The sequence below is a fragment of the Cinclus cinclus genome, chromosome 4 (genome assembly GCF_963662255.1).
Source record: "Cinclus cinclus chromosome 4, bCinCin1.1, whole genome shotgun sequence".
Lineage (NCBI taxonomy): Eukaryota > Metazoa > Chordata > Aves > Passeriformes > Cinclidae > Cinclus > Cinclus cinclus.
The window spans coordinates 67,691,526-67,711,416 of record NC_085049.1 but is presented as its reverse complement, the minus strand read 5'-3'; the positions used below and the strand labels follow the sequence as shown (position 1 = coordinate 67,711,416).

The following is a 19,891-nucleotide window of genomic DNA, read 5'->3' as shown; positions in this document are numbered from 1 at the left end:
AGCTAAAAGTGAGAAAATGGAGGTGAATTTAGTTAATTACAAGGGTTTTTTTAAGCTTAACTATTTAATTAAAAGCTAACGTCTATATTATTTATATTTTTGACTTAATAACCAAACATTTGTGACTTGCACTTCAGTACTTTCTAACCAATTAAAAAGGTACTACTTAAAACTAAGAAGAAGGAACAAGAAGGAAGAAAGGGACAACGCCCAAGAACTTCTATTTTGTCCCATACCTATTACTATATTTTAAAACCTCAAATTCCAAACCCTTCGCCGTGTGAAATTACACACTTTAACTGCACACCAGTGATTCTAACTTTATCACTCAATTTTGGAAGCCTTCTCCAATGCCTCAAGTCTAAAGCAGTGAAGGGTCAACGCCAGAAAGCACAGAAAGCTCAAAACCCCCAGGCTTCAGGGTTCTAACATGACTGGATGTTTCCCTTCTACCAACACTGACAGTGCCATCCTGTCTTCCCCATCCTACCTTCTTTGCACTCCAGTGCCACCCTGGACTCCAGGTTGTCCATCTGCATCTGCAGGCGCTTGAGGGTGAGGTCGCTCTCCCTGGACTTGCGCTTGTACGCTATCAGCACGGCCACGATGAAGATGATGAGCAGCCCGCCGGCCACCGCGATGCTGACGATAGCTGGCAAGCTGAGAGGGCTGTCTGGGGAGATGTAGACCATCCCTGGAGAGAACTCCATCCCTCCCACACGAGCCTAGAGAGAAAGAAGCAAAGAGATGCATTGAAACTGTCAAACGAGCAGGAACGCAGAGGAACTCTGTCATCGTCCTGGCTGAGGGTGGGTGGTGACATCCCCTCGTCTCTCAAGCCAAAAGAGGAAGTATTTGGATATGGAACAGCTTAAAAACACTTGAAATGCCAGCTAGAATCACCTCTGTTGGCAGTCACCATGAACCCAGCCACAAAAGGACTTGTGGTGAGACAAGTCACCAGTCACAATTTCTCCATATCAGTTTGGATTTCATTCTAGATTTTTCATTCCCCATGCTGATGTGTTGTATGGGGCACTGATGTTGCTTAGTCCCAAAATACATAGAGCTCAAGGTATGGTCTGATGGGTCCTAACCCCACAATGGGGCAGAGGACAACTGACCCACTAAGTACAGTGAGACTGCAGAAGTCAGAGTCACTATTTTCTTCTGACTCTCCCACCAGATCAAACTGTAATTGGAAGCCTCTGGGATAGCGAAAAAACACCACAAACCCCACAGAACCTGGCTCATTCTTTTTACAGCCCCAATCTTAGCCACAAATTGCGCCAGGGTGACTGCAGATGTCCACCAGGAGGAGTTGAACACAGCTTTTTGTTCTCCATTTTGTGCTAGAGGTTCTCAGAGCTGCATCTAGCCTCTGAAAAAAGCTTCTGTGAAAGGGCCTTGGTTTTAACAACCGGAAAGGAGCCCTGAAAGTGCTCCTGCAAGCCCAACAAAATGTTCTGCTGAAGCAAGTCCCTTAGAGCACTTTTTTACAACATGAACACCACTCCCAATAGGAATCCCACAGGATACCACTGTTTTCAGGCTACTACAAAGCTGTTGAAAGCTATTTGTAGAGTAGGCAAAGCTTGAGTGGTGGGAGAAAAGCTCTGCTGACCGGCCTGAAGTATAAAAATGCTTCTAAGGCTGTGGTGTGGTTTGGGAATGCTGGTTGTAGATCAGCAGCAAGCTGGGAAGATGCCATGCAAAGAGCTTGAAGGATGATGAGCCCCATCATTCCATCCCAGCTGAGCTGTGTCACAGAGAGGCACAGCCAGCCCTGCACAAAGGACAAACTCTTGCTGCCAGGCAGAAATGCACTCGAGAGCTGAGGTCTGAGTGTGTCCTGCTCCCATTGCACCTGGGACCACTGAAGTGTGGAATTCAACTGTTTTCTTCCTTCGCTGTGAGTTCTCCCTCACATTTCCTCATGTTTCTCCCCCACACCCCAGCCTGGTGTTCAGCCTTGTCCTGCTGGCTCTCAGTTAATCTCCAGCCTGCCTGGACACTTATTAATCCCAGGGCTTCCTACATCTCAACTCAGGCACCTACTCAGGTTTCCTCTCTAGGCTTCAGGAGGAAGAAACTGGCCCAGCTGGAGCAACCAGAAGAGGCTACAGAGCAGAATCATGAATTAATGAATTTTCCTAGGTGCTCTCCACCCCAACCCTTTCTGGGGACATGAATCTCAGTGACCTTATCATCTCCTAGAAGTTATTCCAGTCCCAGTTGCCGCCTCAGGGGAGAAGGTTGTTTTTCTCTACCATCAGGTGCAGGCTGCTCCTCAATGGGTCCTGGACAAAGAGATACAACTACAACCTTTATGTCATGGATAAGGCCAAAGTGAATGCCTGAAAACAGCTAATTTCCATCTACAGGGTGCTCTCATGCCATTTTGGGATGGGGTCTAGAGAGATGAAAAGTCCACAAAGAAAACCAAAACTAATCCTAAACTCATCTGTTCAGGTAATAGTTTCAAGATGACCAATTGCTACCATGACAGTGATGCCTTGTAGAGCATTTCAGAGGCCAAGGGACCTCAGACACACAGTTGGGGATGCAGCAGTAATGAGTTTTCCCATCCATTTCAAGATACAAGATCCAGCTCACATATAAATCCTGAGGTTTGTTGTTGGAATTTGGCCTGCTCAACTGAGCAGGCAAACTGCCAAAATCACATCCTAATCCATGCACTGCAAGTTTTTCCCTTTTACCCTAGACCATTGTCCCAAATCCTCCCAGCAAAATTTTCTCACAGCTCGCATGCTTTCCTTCCTGCCAGTGGATCAATAAATAGATCAAATCTTTTACATTTTCTCTTTCTCCAAGCCCTACAGTCAGACGAGCCCATTCAAGGACTATCAGACTAGACTCAAACAACCCCAATCCCAAATCCCAGTGCAGATCCATCCTCAAAGCTAGAAGAACAGCCCGTCTCCATGGGTGGGATTTCTCTCAGCAAATATTCCGTGTGCACATCCAAGTTAGACACTGCATTGTGATCCAGAGTCAACAAAGAGAAAAACCACTTTCAAGATGTGATTTATGTGAGCTGCTTCTGACACCTCTGACATTGGGATGAGACGTTTCATTCAGTGGAAGTTCCCATTGCTCTCCATTAATGATAAGGGGATCTGAGCTCCAGAAAGCCGGTGTTCAAAGTTAGGGCCAGTGGGTTCCCCTTTAAAGGTGGTTTCATCACTGGGAAGGTATCACAATCCATAAGTGAAGCTGCCATGATCTGAGAGAATCTGGCTCTTGAAAAAGAAAGTCTACAAAGCTGCAGTGTTATTGTGAGCTTTTAAAAGAAATACAAGAAAATATGTACATATAGCCCTACTTTACTTCTTAATCTCCCCAGTGGCTCTGGAGGAAGATATTTTTACCTTCCAGAAGACTGACCATGAACCCACCAAACAACAACAATCTGGCCATTTTTAAGAACTATTAATCATGACTTTGTCCTAAATTACACTAAATGTTCTATGTTAGAGCCTGTTTTCTCCAAGGAAGTCTTAGAGGCTACCTGTAGGAGTTCAGGAGTTCTGAAGGAGTGTCTTCCTGGTACAAATTTGTCCTGGCCAAGTAAAATTATCCCTCTAAAGATGAGATGAATCATGCCCTGAACTTCAGCTGCTGCATTTGACCATCTCTCCATTCATTATACAGAACCTGGTGTACTTTCCAGGCTGTGTTAGAGACCAGCAACCCTCCTCTGGTGTAGCCACTCGTGGATCTTCCTCACATCTCTTTCTTTCCCTTGGAAAAAAACTTGCCTTTGAGTTTTAGTCAATCTTCTTTTTAACCACTGCCCAGGCCTTTTAATTCTTTGCTATTTTTTTTTTTCAAATACTTAACTCTGTCATTGTGTAAAAGACAGCTGAATCAGATCAAAAGCATGTTGACATCAACGTGTGTCATTGCCACTGCTCCTTCACTTAGAAATAATCTCTGTGTTGCACCAGTTATTTCACTCCCATGGCTCCCTCTCAGCTTGTGGCCACCTCACATTGAAAGGAAGGGTTTGTTCAACAATTTCCTCAACGTCAGACAGTAAATCTTTGTCAGAATCAGGAGGAACTACTATCAGTTATCCTGGCCATCAAAGAGACGTTTGTGTGAAACATGGTCCCAGTCTGAGCAGCAGAGGAGCTGTGCCATGTTGGAGGAGGCATTTTCCAGCCCTGTTCCAGGTGCAAAGTCCATCCTTGGGCACCTCCAACACCTTCCCAGTTTCCCAGCAGTATCCTTCATTTGACCAGCATCCTCAAAATGGGATTGTTTTTTAATCTTTGGCTTCACTTAAACTGTCCCAAGCTCCAACAGCAGGTGAGTCTTCCCAATTAGTACAGCCTGGCCAGATGTCCATCATCCTGAATCCCCAGGGGTTGATTATTGCTCAGCTGGCTTTGAGTTTGGTCTCCCCAGGATTGGTTTTGTCCGTCTCTGGCTAACCATATGTTCAATCATATCCATGAAAATGACAGGGAACATTTATTGTCATGCTTAAAAGCTTTGGTTTTCACACAGAGAAAATCTCTCACTTCATTATTGCTCCTCTTGGAGAGTCTTAATGTGCTTTGCAATGAATCGAGAGTCACGGTGTATTTACATGGCTGGAAAGGATTATTACCTCTATTTTCCAGATGACAAACTTTGGCACTGAGAAGTTAAGTAGCCACTACAAGGGATCCCAGCAGCAGACACAAACAAGACCCAACATGGTCATCATGAACTCTGCTTCCTGAAAGTTCCCAGAAATTTTTGTTTGAAGATCAAACTCTCTGAGTCTCATTGCACTGGAGTAAATATGTGACAGGTACAGCTTTGGGGGTTCAACAGAAAAACAGTTGGTCACAAGGAATGAGAAACAGTGGTGTCAGTTATCAGCTTTTGTTGTTCCCACCCACAGCTTGGTACAACTCCAGGGTGTTTGCTGATATGATGCTTATCAAGCACAAGCATCAAGAAATTCAAATTATTAAGAAGAAAGTAAAAAAAAAAAAAAGGAGTAAATAAACAGTGTAAGAAAGAAAAATTCCCTCTGATGCAATCACCAGTTCCATTCTTCACAGGTTCCAGGAAGGGTTTTAGGAGCACACTAAGTGTCATAGAAGTCAAAACTCCAAAATCTAGCCACATTATTGTCCACATCCTGGTTTTTTTTTTTGTTTGTTTGTTTGTTTTGTTTGTTTCTTCTCCTACATAAAGGCAAATTTTAGTCACCATCCTGCTGAAAAAGTGGTGGAGACTGTGCAGAATTTAACAATTTTACATAGGAACATTCTACAGGTGATCTTACTTGACCATCCAGGGGTCATACAGCCCATACAAAAACAGAAGACAGGAAAACTCTCATAATGGGATTTGATCATGAAAGGTGTCTCACTGTCCACAAAGAAGATCTCCAGGTTACTTTTCCACTGTTCCACTTCTACAAGCTACTTTTGGTGAGAATATTACACCAAAAAGGGGCCCTGATGTTTCTGGGAAGGCAGACAATGATGCAAACCCCTTGGAGCCCTCTGCCAGCTCTTCAGCTCTGCTGTGCCCTCCCAAGCCACCCAGGGAGCAGAGGCTGAGGGTCAGGCATCACTTACCATCACCTTGTGCCTTCCAGTGAGGTTTGGGGACTCACAGAGGAGCTGCACATCTGACACTGTCACTGCACAGGGCTTCTCACCCACCAGAACGGTGTAGTTCAGTTTGGCATTGCCTCCTGCCACTGGTGGGATCAGATTCCTGCCCTGCACAGAAAGGAACAACACACCCCAAAATAACCAAATAAACATCAGGGAAGAGTTTTCTTTCCCCCTGTGCTTCGTTCCTGGGATACAAGTGTTGGTACTGCATTTGATAGGTGTGGATGGCTGATCCCTGACACTGCTCCAGGCCAGGTTGGATGGGGCTTGGAGCAACCTGGTCTAGTGGAAAGTGTCCCTGCCCATGGCAGGGGGTTGGAATGAGATGGTCTTTAAGGTCCTTTCCAAGCTAAATATGATTTTATTATGACATTTGTAGTTCACCATTTGCTCTCACAGAGAGGAAAAGCCAATTTAGAAACTCATGCAGAGAGCAGCATAAGTGGTTATAGACTCAAAACCGTTATAATGACCTGACCTGCTCCTCCCTCTCTGCAAATGAATGAGAAATGTTCCATCCAAAAAGTCCTGCACAATAATGCCCTCACTAAACATAGTCAGACAGATAAGTCAGACTCCTTTCCAAATATGCAAAAAGCATCTGCAGGTAAAATAATTTATTTGGATATTCACTGTGTAAAAATAGCGATATGGAAATGCTGCATCATAAAATTCCTCTGTATAGTTGTGAAGTTTACAGAAATGGCAAAGGACTTGATTTGGTTTAAACAAGGTTGAGAGGAAGGTCTTGAATAGACAAGAAAGGAAACAGAGTTGGTTATTTCACTGTCAGTCACATTGCAAGGGTAGAAGATATTCTCTGGTGAACGGCACTGGGTACAAATTTAGGCTGCACACAGGAGTTTATAATTTTTAGTTATGGTTGTGCTTGGTGTTTGCTGATGGTGACTCTGATAGGGTTCCATGAGGGGAAAGGAATGGAGGAAATTTCTGGGTGCAATCAGGATGATTTATAGAGGTGTTTGTCCATCCTCATCCACTCCTTGGTCCCCATCTCACCTTCAGAATGATGGGACTTCCAGGCTTCAGCTCCAGGATCCCTGAGGGATTGAAAACCTCGAAAATAGGGTTGGGGTAGTAGGTGAAGTTGGTTTTGTTGAGGATCAGCAGGGACTGCACATTGTCAAGGATGAAGCCAAATTCCTCCGGACGTTCAGCGAGCTCAGACTGGTGATTGGGGTCCACAGCCAGTGCTGGGGCCTGGCAAGTCATCTCTGTGCTGTTCTGCACCTCACAATTCTGGGGAAAGAAACCCAAATCAAAGAGTGTTTGTGGGAAATAGGGACCCTGGCAGGTCATCTCTGTGCTGTTCTGCACCTCACAATTCTGGGGAAAGAAACCCAAATCAAAGAGTGTTTGTGGGAAATAGGGACCCTGGCAGGTCACCTCTGTGCTGTTCTGTATCTCACAGTTCTGGGGAAAGAAACACAACACAAGGAGTGTTTATGGGAAATGCCCCCATCCTTCCTGATGGGCAGCATGGTTATCCTGGAACAGGCTGGTGCTCCACTGCTTCCAAACATTCCCCATCACACAGTCAAGGCTGGGCAGGGATTAGGAAAGCCTTGCTGAGGCAGATGTGTGGAGCAGTTTGCACTTCAACAGGTCCTCCTGCTCCTCTTGAGAGACCTCAGTCTCTGTTGCTAGTGTCAGCATCTGACACTTTCCCTGACTTCTTTTCCTTCTGGAAATAGAAGTTTCTTCCCTTATTGTTTGCACAGCACAGATTAGTCAAAACCTCACTACCACCTTGCAATTAGGTCTCACACTCCGTTTGTTTTTTCCAAAAGTGTTTGGGCAGTGTATGTTGTGCTCAGGATTCTACTTTGGATATCAGGTTACCTGAAATGAATCCCAGCAAGCTGGAGAAGCAAAGACAAAGGTGAAGGTCTCAGAAGACCCTGAAGTTTGATTCCAGCCCTGCCAAAAACCTCCTTTTTGTGTGTGTCCTTCAGGGATGAGATAATATTTCTGGAAACGAATCATGCTGTCTTTTTTTTTTTTTTTTTGGCTTCAATAGGAGATTTCAAGCTCCAGAGCTGTCAGCCAGCCCTGTCCCCACCATGGCATGTCCCCTGCCCAGCTCTGCAGTCGTACTCACATTGACATGCTCCTTTCCACCGTGCTTTGCCCGGATCTGAGGGTTTTGGATGAGGTCCAGGTGAGTTCCCCACACGGCAATGGGAGTGTTGCCACTGGAGAGTAAGAAATGGAATTAAAGAATGAACCCAGCAAATAGATGTCAGGACTCATCACACCAGGAATAGGTGATCTGTGCTCCTAAATGTTGGTTGCAAGGTATCTGACCACATCCCCTTTCCTCTCTTCCCATAGGGAGGGAAGGAAGAACAAAACAATTTTTCATTCATCATAAGGGGAGAAATAAGTAAAGACAAATGCTTGCTAAAACTGCCATGTCATACAGCCTCTGGTTGGTTCTCATTGTCAGGATTCAGCAATCACAAGCTTTGGGCATGAGAAGAACAGTGGAGATTTATCACAGGGTCTTTAAAATGGTCCGCAGGCTGTATCTCTTATATCACATCAATCAGTCACAAAATTATAAAATATCCTGAACTGGAGCTCACAAGGATCATCCAGCCCAGCTCTTGGCCCTGCAGGGACACCTCAACAGTCCCACCTTGTTCATCCCTGTGAGTGTTGTCCACACACCCCTGGGAGCTCTGGCAGCCTTGGGGCTGTGCCCATTCCCTGGGGAGCTGTTCCAACCCAAAATGCCCTCATAGACACAGTCCCATGGAAACTGTTCTTGAGGATTCTTGGTTAAGCTCTATAGCCCCATATCTAATCTGCTTTCAAACCTCACCCTGACTATGACAGTGTCGCATTGGTGCCGCCAGGGACCCCAGCCCTACAGCAATTAGAAGACATGGACCCAAAGTCTTCAGCTTTGGTGTGCATCAGGCAGTGGCCTGGTTTCCATGTGGTAGCCCAGGTAGATCAGGATCCAACACAAACAGAGATTCCCAGCCTCTGTGTCCCCTTGCTCAAAGGCAAATTTTCTGACAAAGCCAACTCCCACAAGCCACAGCCCATGGTCATCTGGAGGATTTTTTCACTTTTATGGGGAAAAGTGGTGAAGCCCTCCTCACTCCCTGCAGTCACTGTCACTACAAGGAAACAACTCTCAGAAACACCCTTCTCTCCTTCCCCCTGCCTCTTCCAGCTGCAGCCAGCAACTGTGGGACTTCAGGGAATGTTGGGGAAGGAGGAAGGAAACTGTAGGACCATTCCCAAGCTTCTCAGGGTTGGCTCTGAACACCACATTAAGGAGAAGAGTTCACCACAGGCAGCTTTGGCCATCCTGAATTAAAGCATCTCAGATCTATCAGGGTGAGCTCTGCTGTTACAGCATGAGGTGGAGGCAGAGTGATCCAGGGTTGAAAGGAGAAGTTACCCAAGAAAACAAAACCTTCAACTGTCAGGGCTCACACAACCAGGACAGGATGAGGAAATGTCATCAGCAGACATTTCAGACATCACAGCCCCATCTCTGAGGGTTTCCCAGGGTAAGGAGTGCTCTCAGCAGTTTCAGCACCTGCCCCTATAACTTCCTTTGGAAACTGTCCAGGATGCAATTTATTTCCTGCTGGGAAGGGGAGGCCATGTAGAAATCAATGGGGTTGTGAAAAGAAAGCTCAAAATCCCTTTCCTGCCTCCAGGTAAAGCTGCACATACAGGAAAGGTGAAGCACGTGCATTATAAATAAGAAAACACAAGATAATAAACACCCTGTGAGAAAGAAGGCAACAAATCTCCCCCATTTCTGACTTTTCAGTGTTCCTCATTTATCTTGCATTATTAATCAGCTGGGGAGGCAGGAATAAATGCAAACTTACACAGAATAGCTGCCAGGTTTGGGTGAGCTCTGCTCCAGCCCCTCCAGTGGCACCCACACTGATGAACCAAAAAGTTTGGGTTTATCCAAAGAGAATTGGCACAAGCACATCTTTCAGCAGATACTCCTGGGACACCTCTCTGGGAGGCTCCTCATGGTCTTTCACTCAAGGACTGGCTTGGTCCATAGGGCAACATTTGACCTTGAGTTTCGCAGAATACTTCAAGTTTTTTCTGTCTGAAATCATGAGCTATGACAGGAAATCGCTAATGGGAAATTTTACGGGGCAATCCCACATTTTGCTGTTTCCATAAGATCTGGATGAGTTTTTTTAATTGCACAAGGGATTCTGCTGAAGTCACATATCTGATTACAGAAGACCTTCCCTTCCCTTCCCTTCCCTTCCCTTCCCTCCCCTTCCCTTCCCTTCCCTTCCCTTCCCTTCCCTTCCCTTCCCTTCCCTTCCCTTCCCTTCCCTTCCCTTCCCTTCCCTTCCCTTCCCTTCCCTTCCCTTCCCTTCCCTTCCCTTCCCTTCCCTTCCCTTCCCTTCCCTTCCCTTCCCTTCCCTTCCCTTCCAAAAAAAATATACCCTCTCCCCAAAATTCAGCTTCCCTGTAAAGATTCCTGACATCATCTAGGGAGAGCTCATTCTTCAAAACCCAGAAGTGTAAAAACCAAACTGTTTTTTCTCCATGGTCCTGGATCTTCTGAATTTTGGCTCTGAGCCTTTATATTAATAACAAAAATATTATTTTTATTGCTATTATTACTAATATTACTATCATTACTAATATAATCAATCTCTGCTGATCCAAACTAGAAGGGATTTTATATCTTTACTTGGCTGAAGGTTTTACGTGTTCCACAAAAATCCAGTGTGTGAACACACATGCAGGTATTTGTGTCTATATAAATACAAATCCTTTTATTTAAAAAATCTGTGCACACAGTTTTAAACCCACATGTTAAAAATCCTCTATTTTGGTTAGAATCTGAGCTTGCAGGCTCAGACCACAGGTGATAAACAGAGACACACAACACCTGACCAGAGAGAGGGAAAGAAAAAAAAAGGTAAAGCAGGTTTTTTTTTGTTTGCTGGGGAGTTAAGATCACCTCCAAACCCTCTCTGGCTTGAAAATAAAGTAAATGAAACTGTTTCTTGCCTTGAAAATCACCAGCTATTGGCATTTGTGCTGGCATCTGGATGCTCAGCCAGGTGGGAACAGAGCCTGGAGTCCTGCTGCTGCCCAGCAAAATAACAGAGATGCCAAAAGCTCTCAGAATTTAACTGTTTATTGCCCCAAAAGACCCTATCACTTTTTGCCTGCAGACTCAGGTAATTGCTGGATGTAACTCAAATCAAACCCAGATCAAAAGTATTAATGGAGCCTTATAAAATTTTATTTACTTGCCAGCCCAGCGTGACTTTACTTTTGGCTATGGAAACAAATTAGCAGTGATCTTTTCTTTATTGTCTTGAAAAATGGCCCTTGAAAAAGTTTTAAGCCAGGCTTGGTACATACATTCACTGGTTAACAAAGCTGGTTTGGTGGCAACCATCTCTCCCTGGGAACAGCTCAGCCCCACAGTTACAGCACCTAAAATTCTCCCTGACACCCCTGAACCCCCGTGGCAATCCTGGATATCCCATCTTCTCTCTCCAGGGCTGTGCACCTTTGGAGTGACTCAAAAGGGCTTAAGAAGGAGGATGAAATTGGGTAGGTCTGGCTAAAATGGGGCATCTCTTAATGCTCAAGTTGATGCTTCCTGATTTCAGACGAAAGCAAAGGGGAGAGGTTGTACCCCAAAATGCTCCATCATTGGAAATGCTCAAATCATCCCTGGAAGTGCTCAAAAGCTGTGCAGATGTGTCACTTGGGGACACATTTTGGTGGTGAACATGTCAGTGCTAGGTTAAGAATTGGAGTCGATTATCTTCGAGGTCTTTTCCTGCCTTAATAATTCCATGAGTTATGAGACAGGTGCAGTCACAGCCATCCATCCTAGCAGCTACACACCCCACAAATAATCTAGTACCCCCTAAACAAGCACCTCACCCTTATTTTCATTATTCTGGGATTTGGAATGGGAGATCCCATCCATCCAGCCATGGGATACAGAGTCCCTGCACTTCCAGGCTGGGTAAAACTTTGCTAACACACCTGAGGCATCTCCTTGGCTTTTCCTTCACCTCTGTCTGGCAGCTTCAGCAGAGAAACCACCTTTTAAGCAGCACTGAACTTGCTTTTTAAGGGAGTAAAGTGATTTCTCATTTCACTGATAACCTGGACTCTGACTGAAAATAAAAGCCCAAATGGAAAAATCCCAACACTAAAGCTTCAAGGCCCAACATGCAAAGCCTCAATCTGGCTAAATCAGTAAATTCCCTCACGGTAATTAAAGGCACTAATTGATTTGTGAAAACATCTTTGGGATAGAAGCTGAACTGGGGGGATTTACAAGCCCTGCTCCTAATCCCCAGGGTCTCCAATCAGTCCAGTTCAATAGGGAAGCAGAGAGCTGCCATGGATAAATGAGGGGAGACTAAGATTTCTTATTTTGTATCTTTTCAAGTAAATACCAGTGCATTTAACAACCAATTTCCCCCTTCTTGGGGCCATTTCTCCAGGCTTCTGAGATTTTGTGTATAACTTTGATGCCTTCCACAACCAGGGCAAACACTGCTCAAAGGCACCTTTTTGTGAACCCTATGAATGTACCAAAGCAGCATCAAGAGGGTGAAGAGAAAAAGGGATCCCTAATGAGGAGAAAGGCTCTTGGATAGGGCAGGGAGCAGGGCTCCCATTGTGTTTCATCTCAGGGCAGAGCCCTGGTGCTTTCAGGCACCCCGGCCAAACAGGCAGTGCTTAGTCCTGAGGCATCAAGTCCAAGCTGTGGGAAATGTAGGAATTTCAAGTCCATGAAGGCTGTGGGAAAGGTAGAAATTGCAGCTTGCAAACTGTGAGAGAATGAAATGGTTCATGGCTTGAATATTGCTAAAATCATGCAAAGGTTTCTGCCCACTGCAGCAAACTGCAAAGAAGCAGCTCTGCTCCTCTGTGACCACCAAAGCCACCCCTCCCCAAATACACCTACAAATGGAATTTGGAGTGCGGAGGGAACATGGGATAAGATAAATGTGATACTATTGCCCAGTCCTCCCAGGTCTAAGGACAAGAATGTGATACTGGAAGAGACACTGGGATGCTGATGGCTCAAATCCTCCGGACAAGGTGCTGATGGGCAAAGCACCTACCCAGGTGCCAGGGAGCACAGCCCAGCTGGGCTGCAGCTGGTGTTGGACCAGAGAAGGAAAGAGGTGAACCCTGGGAGGTGGAGCTTTGTCTGTGATAACTCCCCTGCCCTGGGCAGTGCTGGCACATCACACAGAGCCTAAAGGTGCTCACTCTGCTGATGGGCCATGATGGCACATCATGAAGCCAACTGGGCTAGGGCAAGAGGCAGCTGTGTCAAAAGAAGGTGTCAAAAACTCGTAATCCACCACATTCCATCATCCAGGTGTCCCTGATCCACAACTTTCCATCATCCAGTGGGAAACTCCCTCTGCTGGGTGTTCCCACCTGAACCTGAGTATAAACCCAACAGAGGTTGTGTTCTGGAGAATTTCTTTATAATTTCATTAGGATGCTCCTTGTCATCTGATGGATCCAGTCTGTGACTATCACTTCAACCAACAGACAGTGAGATTGCAATGACCAAGTTTTGTGAAGCCTGTGACTGGTGCCATCTTTCTACTTTCATCCTTTTCTTTCTTGTAGACTTTCTTATGTGATATTTTTAGGCTTTTGTATTTTCATATTGCTAGAGATAATAACAGTGAAAATGGCTATGTAGCTGCTTTCCCTTGCCACCAAATTGTTCTAAAATAAACCAGTATATTTTTATAATACATATTTATATAAAAATATATACATATACACATACATATACCTATAGGTATATGGTAGGTATATATATATTTTATATATATGTTTTTATGTATTTATAACATATATTTATAAACACTGATCATTCAGTGTTGTTTCACTCTAATCCATCTCAATGGCTCTGGGAAGTATATCTGCTCAAATTCTTGGTGGATACAATGCTTGGAAATCAGTTTTCTATGTCAAGGAGAAAAGTTATGAGAGAAGTGCTCCCTTAAAAAAGTACAGGAATTGGGAGAGGATCTCCCTGGGATGCTCACCTGAAGATGCTCCACTCAGGCTCGATCCTCAGGATGGTGGGATCCTCTACATATTCATAGTGGAGCTCCTGATGGATCTTGGCCTTGTCCACTCTCACAGACACCTTCACCTTCTCAAAACCTTCATAGGAGGCTGTGGTGTTACAGACAATGTGCTTGGTGGATCTCCTGGGAGGAGGAGAAAGTAAATGTGAACCAGGTGCTGCCAGCAGCAAAATGGTACCAAAAAGAGTGCAATTATTTATTCTCATCTCCTGTGGCCCAAACTTATGCACTGAAGAGGTGAAACTCAGTGTGAACCATTTATGTTCCCGTAGCGGCATCTGGGGAAAGTGGCGTTGCCTTTTCACTGGTTTAAATAAAGCCAAAAGAGCCCTCATCTCTCAGGACTCAGAGCAAAATCTGAACCCCAAGGGCAGTCCAAACCAGGCCTCTCTCCAGAAGTATTTCTCTGTGATTAAATATTTGATGGATGTTTCCTTCCTGCCTGCAGACATGTGCAGCAGCAGCTCATAAAAGCACCTCAGCTTTGCAGTCTGGGATCATAAAGTTTACTTTGCATTAGGACTGTAAGTCCTGTTTAAGTGCAGTTTGCAGCATGCCTGGGACCTTTGGAAGTGCTAATACAGTGGAAAGCATTTTATGATTATATTTGAAAAGGATTCTTCATAAACCTTTCCTTTTTGGCAGGGCTCAAAACCAGCTCCAGGTCTCCATTCCTTTCAGAATGAGTCAAAAATCCAGGCACCAAACATTCTCAGTCTTCCCAGTCCTGTGATTTGTGATGCTTATACCCCTAAAATGGGGCTGTAAGTCACCTTCAATGGCTGCACCCTCCAGGTGCCCTCTAAATTCCCCCAGAAGACTGCTCTCCCTCCCTCCTAAAATTCCCCAGTCTTCAGGGAGCCTCTCCAAGCAGCTCTGGCTCCCACGTGGCGTTTCAAATCCCAGATTGTGACTTCATCCTGCTGAATTTTGGATGCTTGATCACTCCACAGTCATGACAGGCTGCTAAAAAGGATCCCCACAGCCAGCAGAGGGAAGGGCATTGCCCCAGGGCAGTGCTCCCAGGTCTCCTGTGAATGAGTGTTTCCTCTGCCAAGGACATATTTGGGAGAAATGTGCCAACTTCATCTTCAGCCCCCATCACTACTGGCAGCAAAATGTGTTGCCCTGGGTAGTTTCAAGCTGTGGGAGCCCCTGGGAATGGGATTCAGACTCATTCTCACAAGGATCAGGGAACATCCAGCAGGTAACTTTGACATTAAGTCTCTCTGAAGCGCCATTGAATAGGAGCCAACACAGAGCTAAAATGTTGCAAATCATCCATTTCTTAGCACTACAGGACTATTCTGGGATAAAAGGGAGGTGGTTTAGTACTTCAAGCTGATGTTGTCAGATTTTCTTTGTCACCTCTACTAAAGCAGGGACATGAAAATGAATCTTTTAAACGATGCACTCCCAGAGCAAGTAGCAGAGCGCAGGACCGTGGAGAATTGTGCTGAAATTTGACAAGAGGCCACGGGAAAAAGCACATCAAATACCAGTCAAAACAATGGAATAAATCCTACTTTCTCTCCCCAAAACATGGCCAGCAACTCTGTGCATGGTGCAGAATGCACAAGTCTTGTTGCAGCATGGACATGGCCACAAGCAAAGGAGGCACCTGAAGGACAAGGTGTCAGGGCTGCAGGAGAAGTTTTCTGACTTCAATTGGCATTTAATCTTTCACACTCAGGCATGAGCAGCAGGAAGGGTTCATCCGTACCTGTAGAAGAGGCAGGGCTGTCGGCCAAAGGTCACAATGACGTTGCTGCCAGCGTTGAGGTTGTTGCCTGTGATGGTCACCTGGGTGCCACCCGACACTGGTCCTCGCTTGGGCTTCAGGTCAGAGAGGGTCAGCGTCTGTGGAGGCAAAGGGAGGTGTTGGAGACACAGCAGAGGAGCAGAGGGACCTTTCCTCTCCTGTGAGTGGTGGAAAGAGAGAGGCACTCTCAAGGATTAATCAGGACTTCTGAATTTGGCCATATCTTCTGGCTGATAAAGGAGCCTGGGGTGACAGCAGTCCTGTCAGAGACCCTCTGCTTGAATGCCAGGTTTGGTGGGATGAGTTCAGACCGAACCCCAGCCTGTTCTCACCCCTCCAAAATGATATCTGCCCTTGTACCCACTCAGAAATACTCCTCCAGAGACAGGTCCATGCCTGGAGCACCTTGGGTCACAATCTCTCATCTCCACTGTTTGTTTGGTACAGTTCAGGGGTCTTTTTGCTGTCACACAATACCAGCTCTACAGGATAACTCAGGCAGTGAATTGGTTTCATTGGATCTTAATGGGGAATCTCACAAATGATGAAAATAATTTAGTTTTGAAAAGGTCACTCAACTTTATTTATTCTCAGAATCACAGAACGGTTTGGGTTGGAGGGGACCTTAAAGATCCTCTCATTCCAACCTCCCAACTTGCTCCAAGCCCTGTCCAACCTGACATTGGACACTTCCAGGGATGAGGCACAGCTTCTTTGTCCTCACCACCCTCACGGGGAGCAATTCCTTCCCAGTATTCCATCTAACCCTGCCCTCTGGCAGTGGGAAGCCATACCCCCTTGGATGGAGGAGAGCTGGGGCTCAGGAGAACATCTGAGTTTGTTCCACGTAGGATCCCAGAATCACAGAGGTTGGGAAAGACCTCCAAGATCATCGATCTCCACCTTGACAGCCAGAATAGAGCACATCCAGCTGTTCTTTGAACACCTCTAGGGATGGGACTCCATCTCTTCCTGGTGCAATTCCGATGTTCAATAACCCTTTCCATGAAGAAATTCCTCCTGATGTCCAGCCTGAACCTGCCCTGGTGCAAAATGCCCACACATGACATTAAATCTTTCTCTTATCTGCCTTGGATGTTGAGACAGCCTTGAGCTGTCCTGAACTGACACATGGTGGTGGTGCTCCTGTCGAGGTGCTCTCTGAAATGCCACAGCCACAAAAGCAGCACTGCCTACTTGAACACCTTTTCCCTTTTCCTGCTGATCTTCTGAGCCTCCTTTCCCAGCCTAACACAGGACTGTGTTAATATATCAAACAGGGGCACAATTCCTTTAGAGGCCCCAAATCTCAAAACTCTTTTTCCTACCCTGATACCCCCCTTCTTCCCCAAATCAAGATAAAATACTCACACTCTGAAGGCACAGATCACCCTGTTACCACAATGCAGAGAGGAGACATCAATATTCAGGGAGAAATTTGGAGTTACAGTTTATTCTTTCATTTGCATTTTAATAGAAAAACTTTCCATTCAGTCCCAAGTGAAAAGCTACTATATGCATTTAAATGAAGATTATTTCTTTCTCCCTCTCTTTAAGAATGATGACACAAGTGCTTGAAGCTCTCAGCTCCTCTGAGCGAGCAGGTACATCATGCAGTCACCTTATTGAGCTTTGGAGACCATTAATCCATGTTTGTAAAACCACCTGACACACACCACAGCTCCCACTCTCACACACAGAGCCACCTCTGTTCCCGGGCCCCTCTGGTTCAATCATTTTGAAAAACAGCAGCAAGATTTCCATTTTTCCATTTTGCTCCTATTCTAAATGCAGCTTTTGGAGAAAGGGCAGAACATGAAAATCAGACTTACAGCAATATAGAAGGATCTATTATCAGAGCTGGGCACTTTTTGTGTTTAAACCTGGCTGGTTTTCACCCAATGGTTTGGAAGCTGGTTTTATACTTAGAATCATGGAAATATTGAGGTTGGAAAAGACCCCCTAAGATCAGCAATTCCAAGCATTAACCCAGCGCTGCCAAAACCACCACTAAAGGACCTCTCTGAGCACTAGGGACAATTCTAGCATGGGCAGCCTGTGCCAGCGCTTGGCAACGTTTTCAGAAAGAAATTTTCCCTAAAATCCAACCTAAACCTCCCCTGGCCCAGCCTGATGCCGTTCCCTCTGCTCCTGTCCCCAGTCCCTGGAGCAGATCCCAAATCCCCCCCAGCTGTCCCCTCCTGTCAGGGAGTTGTGCAGAACCACAAGGTCCCCCCTGAGCCTCCTTTTCTCCAGGCTGAGCCCCTTTCCCAGCTCCCTCAGCTTCTCCTGGTTCTCCATTCCCTTCCCAGCTCCATCTCCTGGACACTCTCCAGCCCCTCCATGTCCTTCCTGAGCTGAGGAGCTCAGAACTGACCCCAAATTCCAGGCTGTCCCTCAGCAGTGCCCAGCACAGCGGACAGTCACTTCCCAAACCCTGCTGGCAGCACTATTCCTGATACAATCCAGGTGCCGTTGGCTTCTTGGCCACCTGGACACACCTGGTCTCATGTTCAGCCATTGTTGCCCAGGTTCTTTTCCACTGGGCCATTTCCAGCCTTCTCCAAGTCTTGGAGTGTGATTTTCTGGGAATATTCTCTGCCATTCTCTTTTAATGGGATAAAAACTGCAGGAAGAATATGGAAATGCAAAGGATGCACTTCAGTACTGTTCCTTTATATCTTGGGCACCACCTCAAACTCGGATGGCAATTCCCTTGTTGATGGACACCCCCACCAGTACAAATTCCTGTTGATGGCTCATGCTGGGAGGTGACCTTCTACCTGAGGGAAAATGGGTTGGGAATGGCCAAAGCCTTCACAGCAACGCTGCAGCAGTATTTGATTCAAAAATCATAGAGGAACATTTGAATTAAAGATCCAAAATACCTTTGTCCTACCCCTGGTTGGGTTCCCTGCCCTCTCCTTGGGGTAGACAAAGCAGCTATGGCCTTTTGAGGATCCTCACAGGCTACAGACACTCCAGGAATGCTCCTTGGAAAAGCACTGCCGTGTCTGGAGTCAATCTTAAAAATGGGTTTGTGGCTCAGCTTTCAAAGTTGTGATCAGCCCTTAAATATTCACAGTGGCCTTCCTGAATATGGCACAGCACATTCATAGCAAAACTCCAGGCTGTTCACTGTTCCACTCCTGGTGGAAAACACAAAGAAGGTTTTGTGGATCCGTGATAAGCTAGAGAATGACAAAGAGGGAAAGAGGACAGGAAATTTTCTGCATTTCCTAGGATTTTACTAACTTTCCTCAGCTCCCCAGTCCTTTCTTTACTCCAGCACCTCCTGCACACAGGTTTTCCACACAGAAGAACCATCAGAGCTGGGTCTAAACTGCCCCCCATGGAGCTTGTCAAGACCTTGGTTTCCATTCCATTCCTGCAGGGAACACAGGAAGAGCAAGATGTGACTCAAACACAGCTTGTGCACTTGGGTTTCCTTTCTAGAGGTTCCATAGCAGCAGCAAAAAGGGAAAAGATGAAAGGGATGGATGGGAAATGCTCTCCAAAACAAGGATTTTAGGAGCAGACTCAAAAAATGTGGAGTAGCCCACAGCACCTGGGCTGAGACACAATATTTTCATCTAAAGCCAGAATAAAGGTAAACTTTCTTCAGCACCCAAACTGAGAAGTGAGTATAATATTTTTTTCCATTGAAAGACTGGGGCAATAATCACAGCAAGAAAATTAATAACTGTGCAAAAATATACTTCATTTAGATCATCATAAATTTCATTTCAGCTTTGTTTCCCTCTTGGCTGATTGTACTTTCTAATGCAGTTTGCAGGTTTTGATCACAAATGAGCTTAAAACAAATGAGCAGCTATTTGAATTCAAAAGTTCTAGTTAGAAAGGTGGAGAAGAACCATTGTGGCATCTCTAAACAAAGCCACGTCTTTCTTAAAACACTGAAATTGAATCCTCTGTTAAGTCCAAACCATCATCTCTGAATTCTCTCAAGACCGGGAAAAGCTAAACCAATTGGCTGACTTTGACCAAGTTTTCCTTCAAACCTCTGCAAAAGCAATTTTCCAGAAGATTTGCTATGAGTCAGGAAGTGACATCTATCTCCCAGGTGATGCCCTTCCTTGGTTTTCAAACATCTTCTTTCCCTTCAAGCTGCCATGCACCACTGCAGGATGCCAAGGCACATTGAGATTCCTGCAACAGCATCTCTGCTCTCCTGGCAGAAAAATAAAAAAATACACAGCTCCCACTGTGAATGCACCGGAAACAGGAGAGGGAATATGATGGGCAGGCTGGAGAGTGTCTGTATTTGGGGTGCTTTTTGTGTCTAGCACAAAGGTAGTGAGGTATTCAGCACAGAAAACCCTGGTGGC

At 45.6% G+C, this 19,891-nt stretch overlaps 1 protein-coding gene across 1 annotated transcript in view; it reads right to left on the bottom strand.

Annotated features, from left to right (window-relative positions):
- The window catches only part of PLXNA4 (plexin A4), a 392,054-nt gene that overhangs the window by 42,149 nt on the left and 330,014 nt on the right, over window positions 1-19,891 (bottom strand). Inside the window, exons 14-19 of the mRNA XM_062492432.1 lie at window positions 15,504-15,640; window positions 13,736-13,903; window positions 7,771-7,864; window positions 6,669-6,908; window positions 5,607-5,753; window positions 491-725 (exon numbers count right to left, since the gene is read on the bottom strand). Coding sequence (XP_062348416.1) covers window positions 491-725; window positions 5,607-5,753; window positions 6,669-6,908; window positions 7,771-7,864; window positions 13,736-13,903; window positions 15,504-15,640 — 1,021 coding nt within the window. The remainder of the gene's footprint in view (window positions 1-490; window positions 726-5,606; window positions 5,754-6,668; window positions 6,909-7,770; window positions 7,865-13,735; window positions 13,904-15,503; window positions 15,641-19,891) is intronic.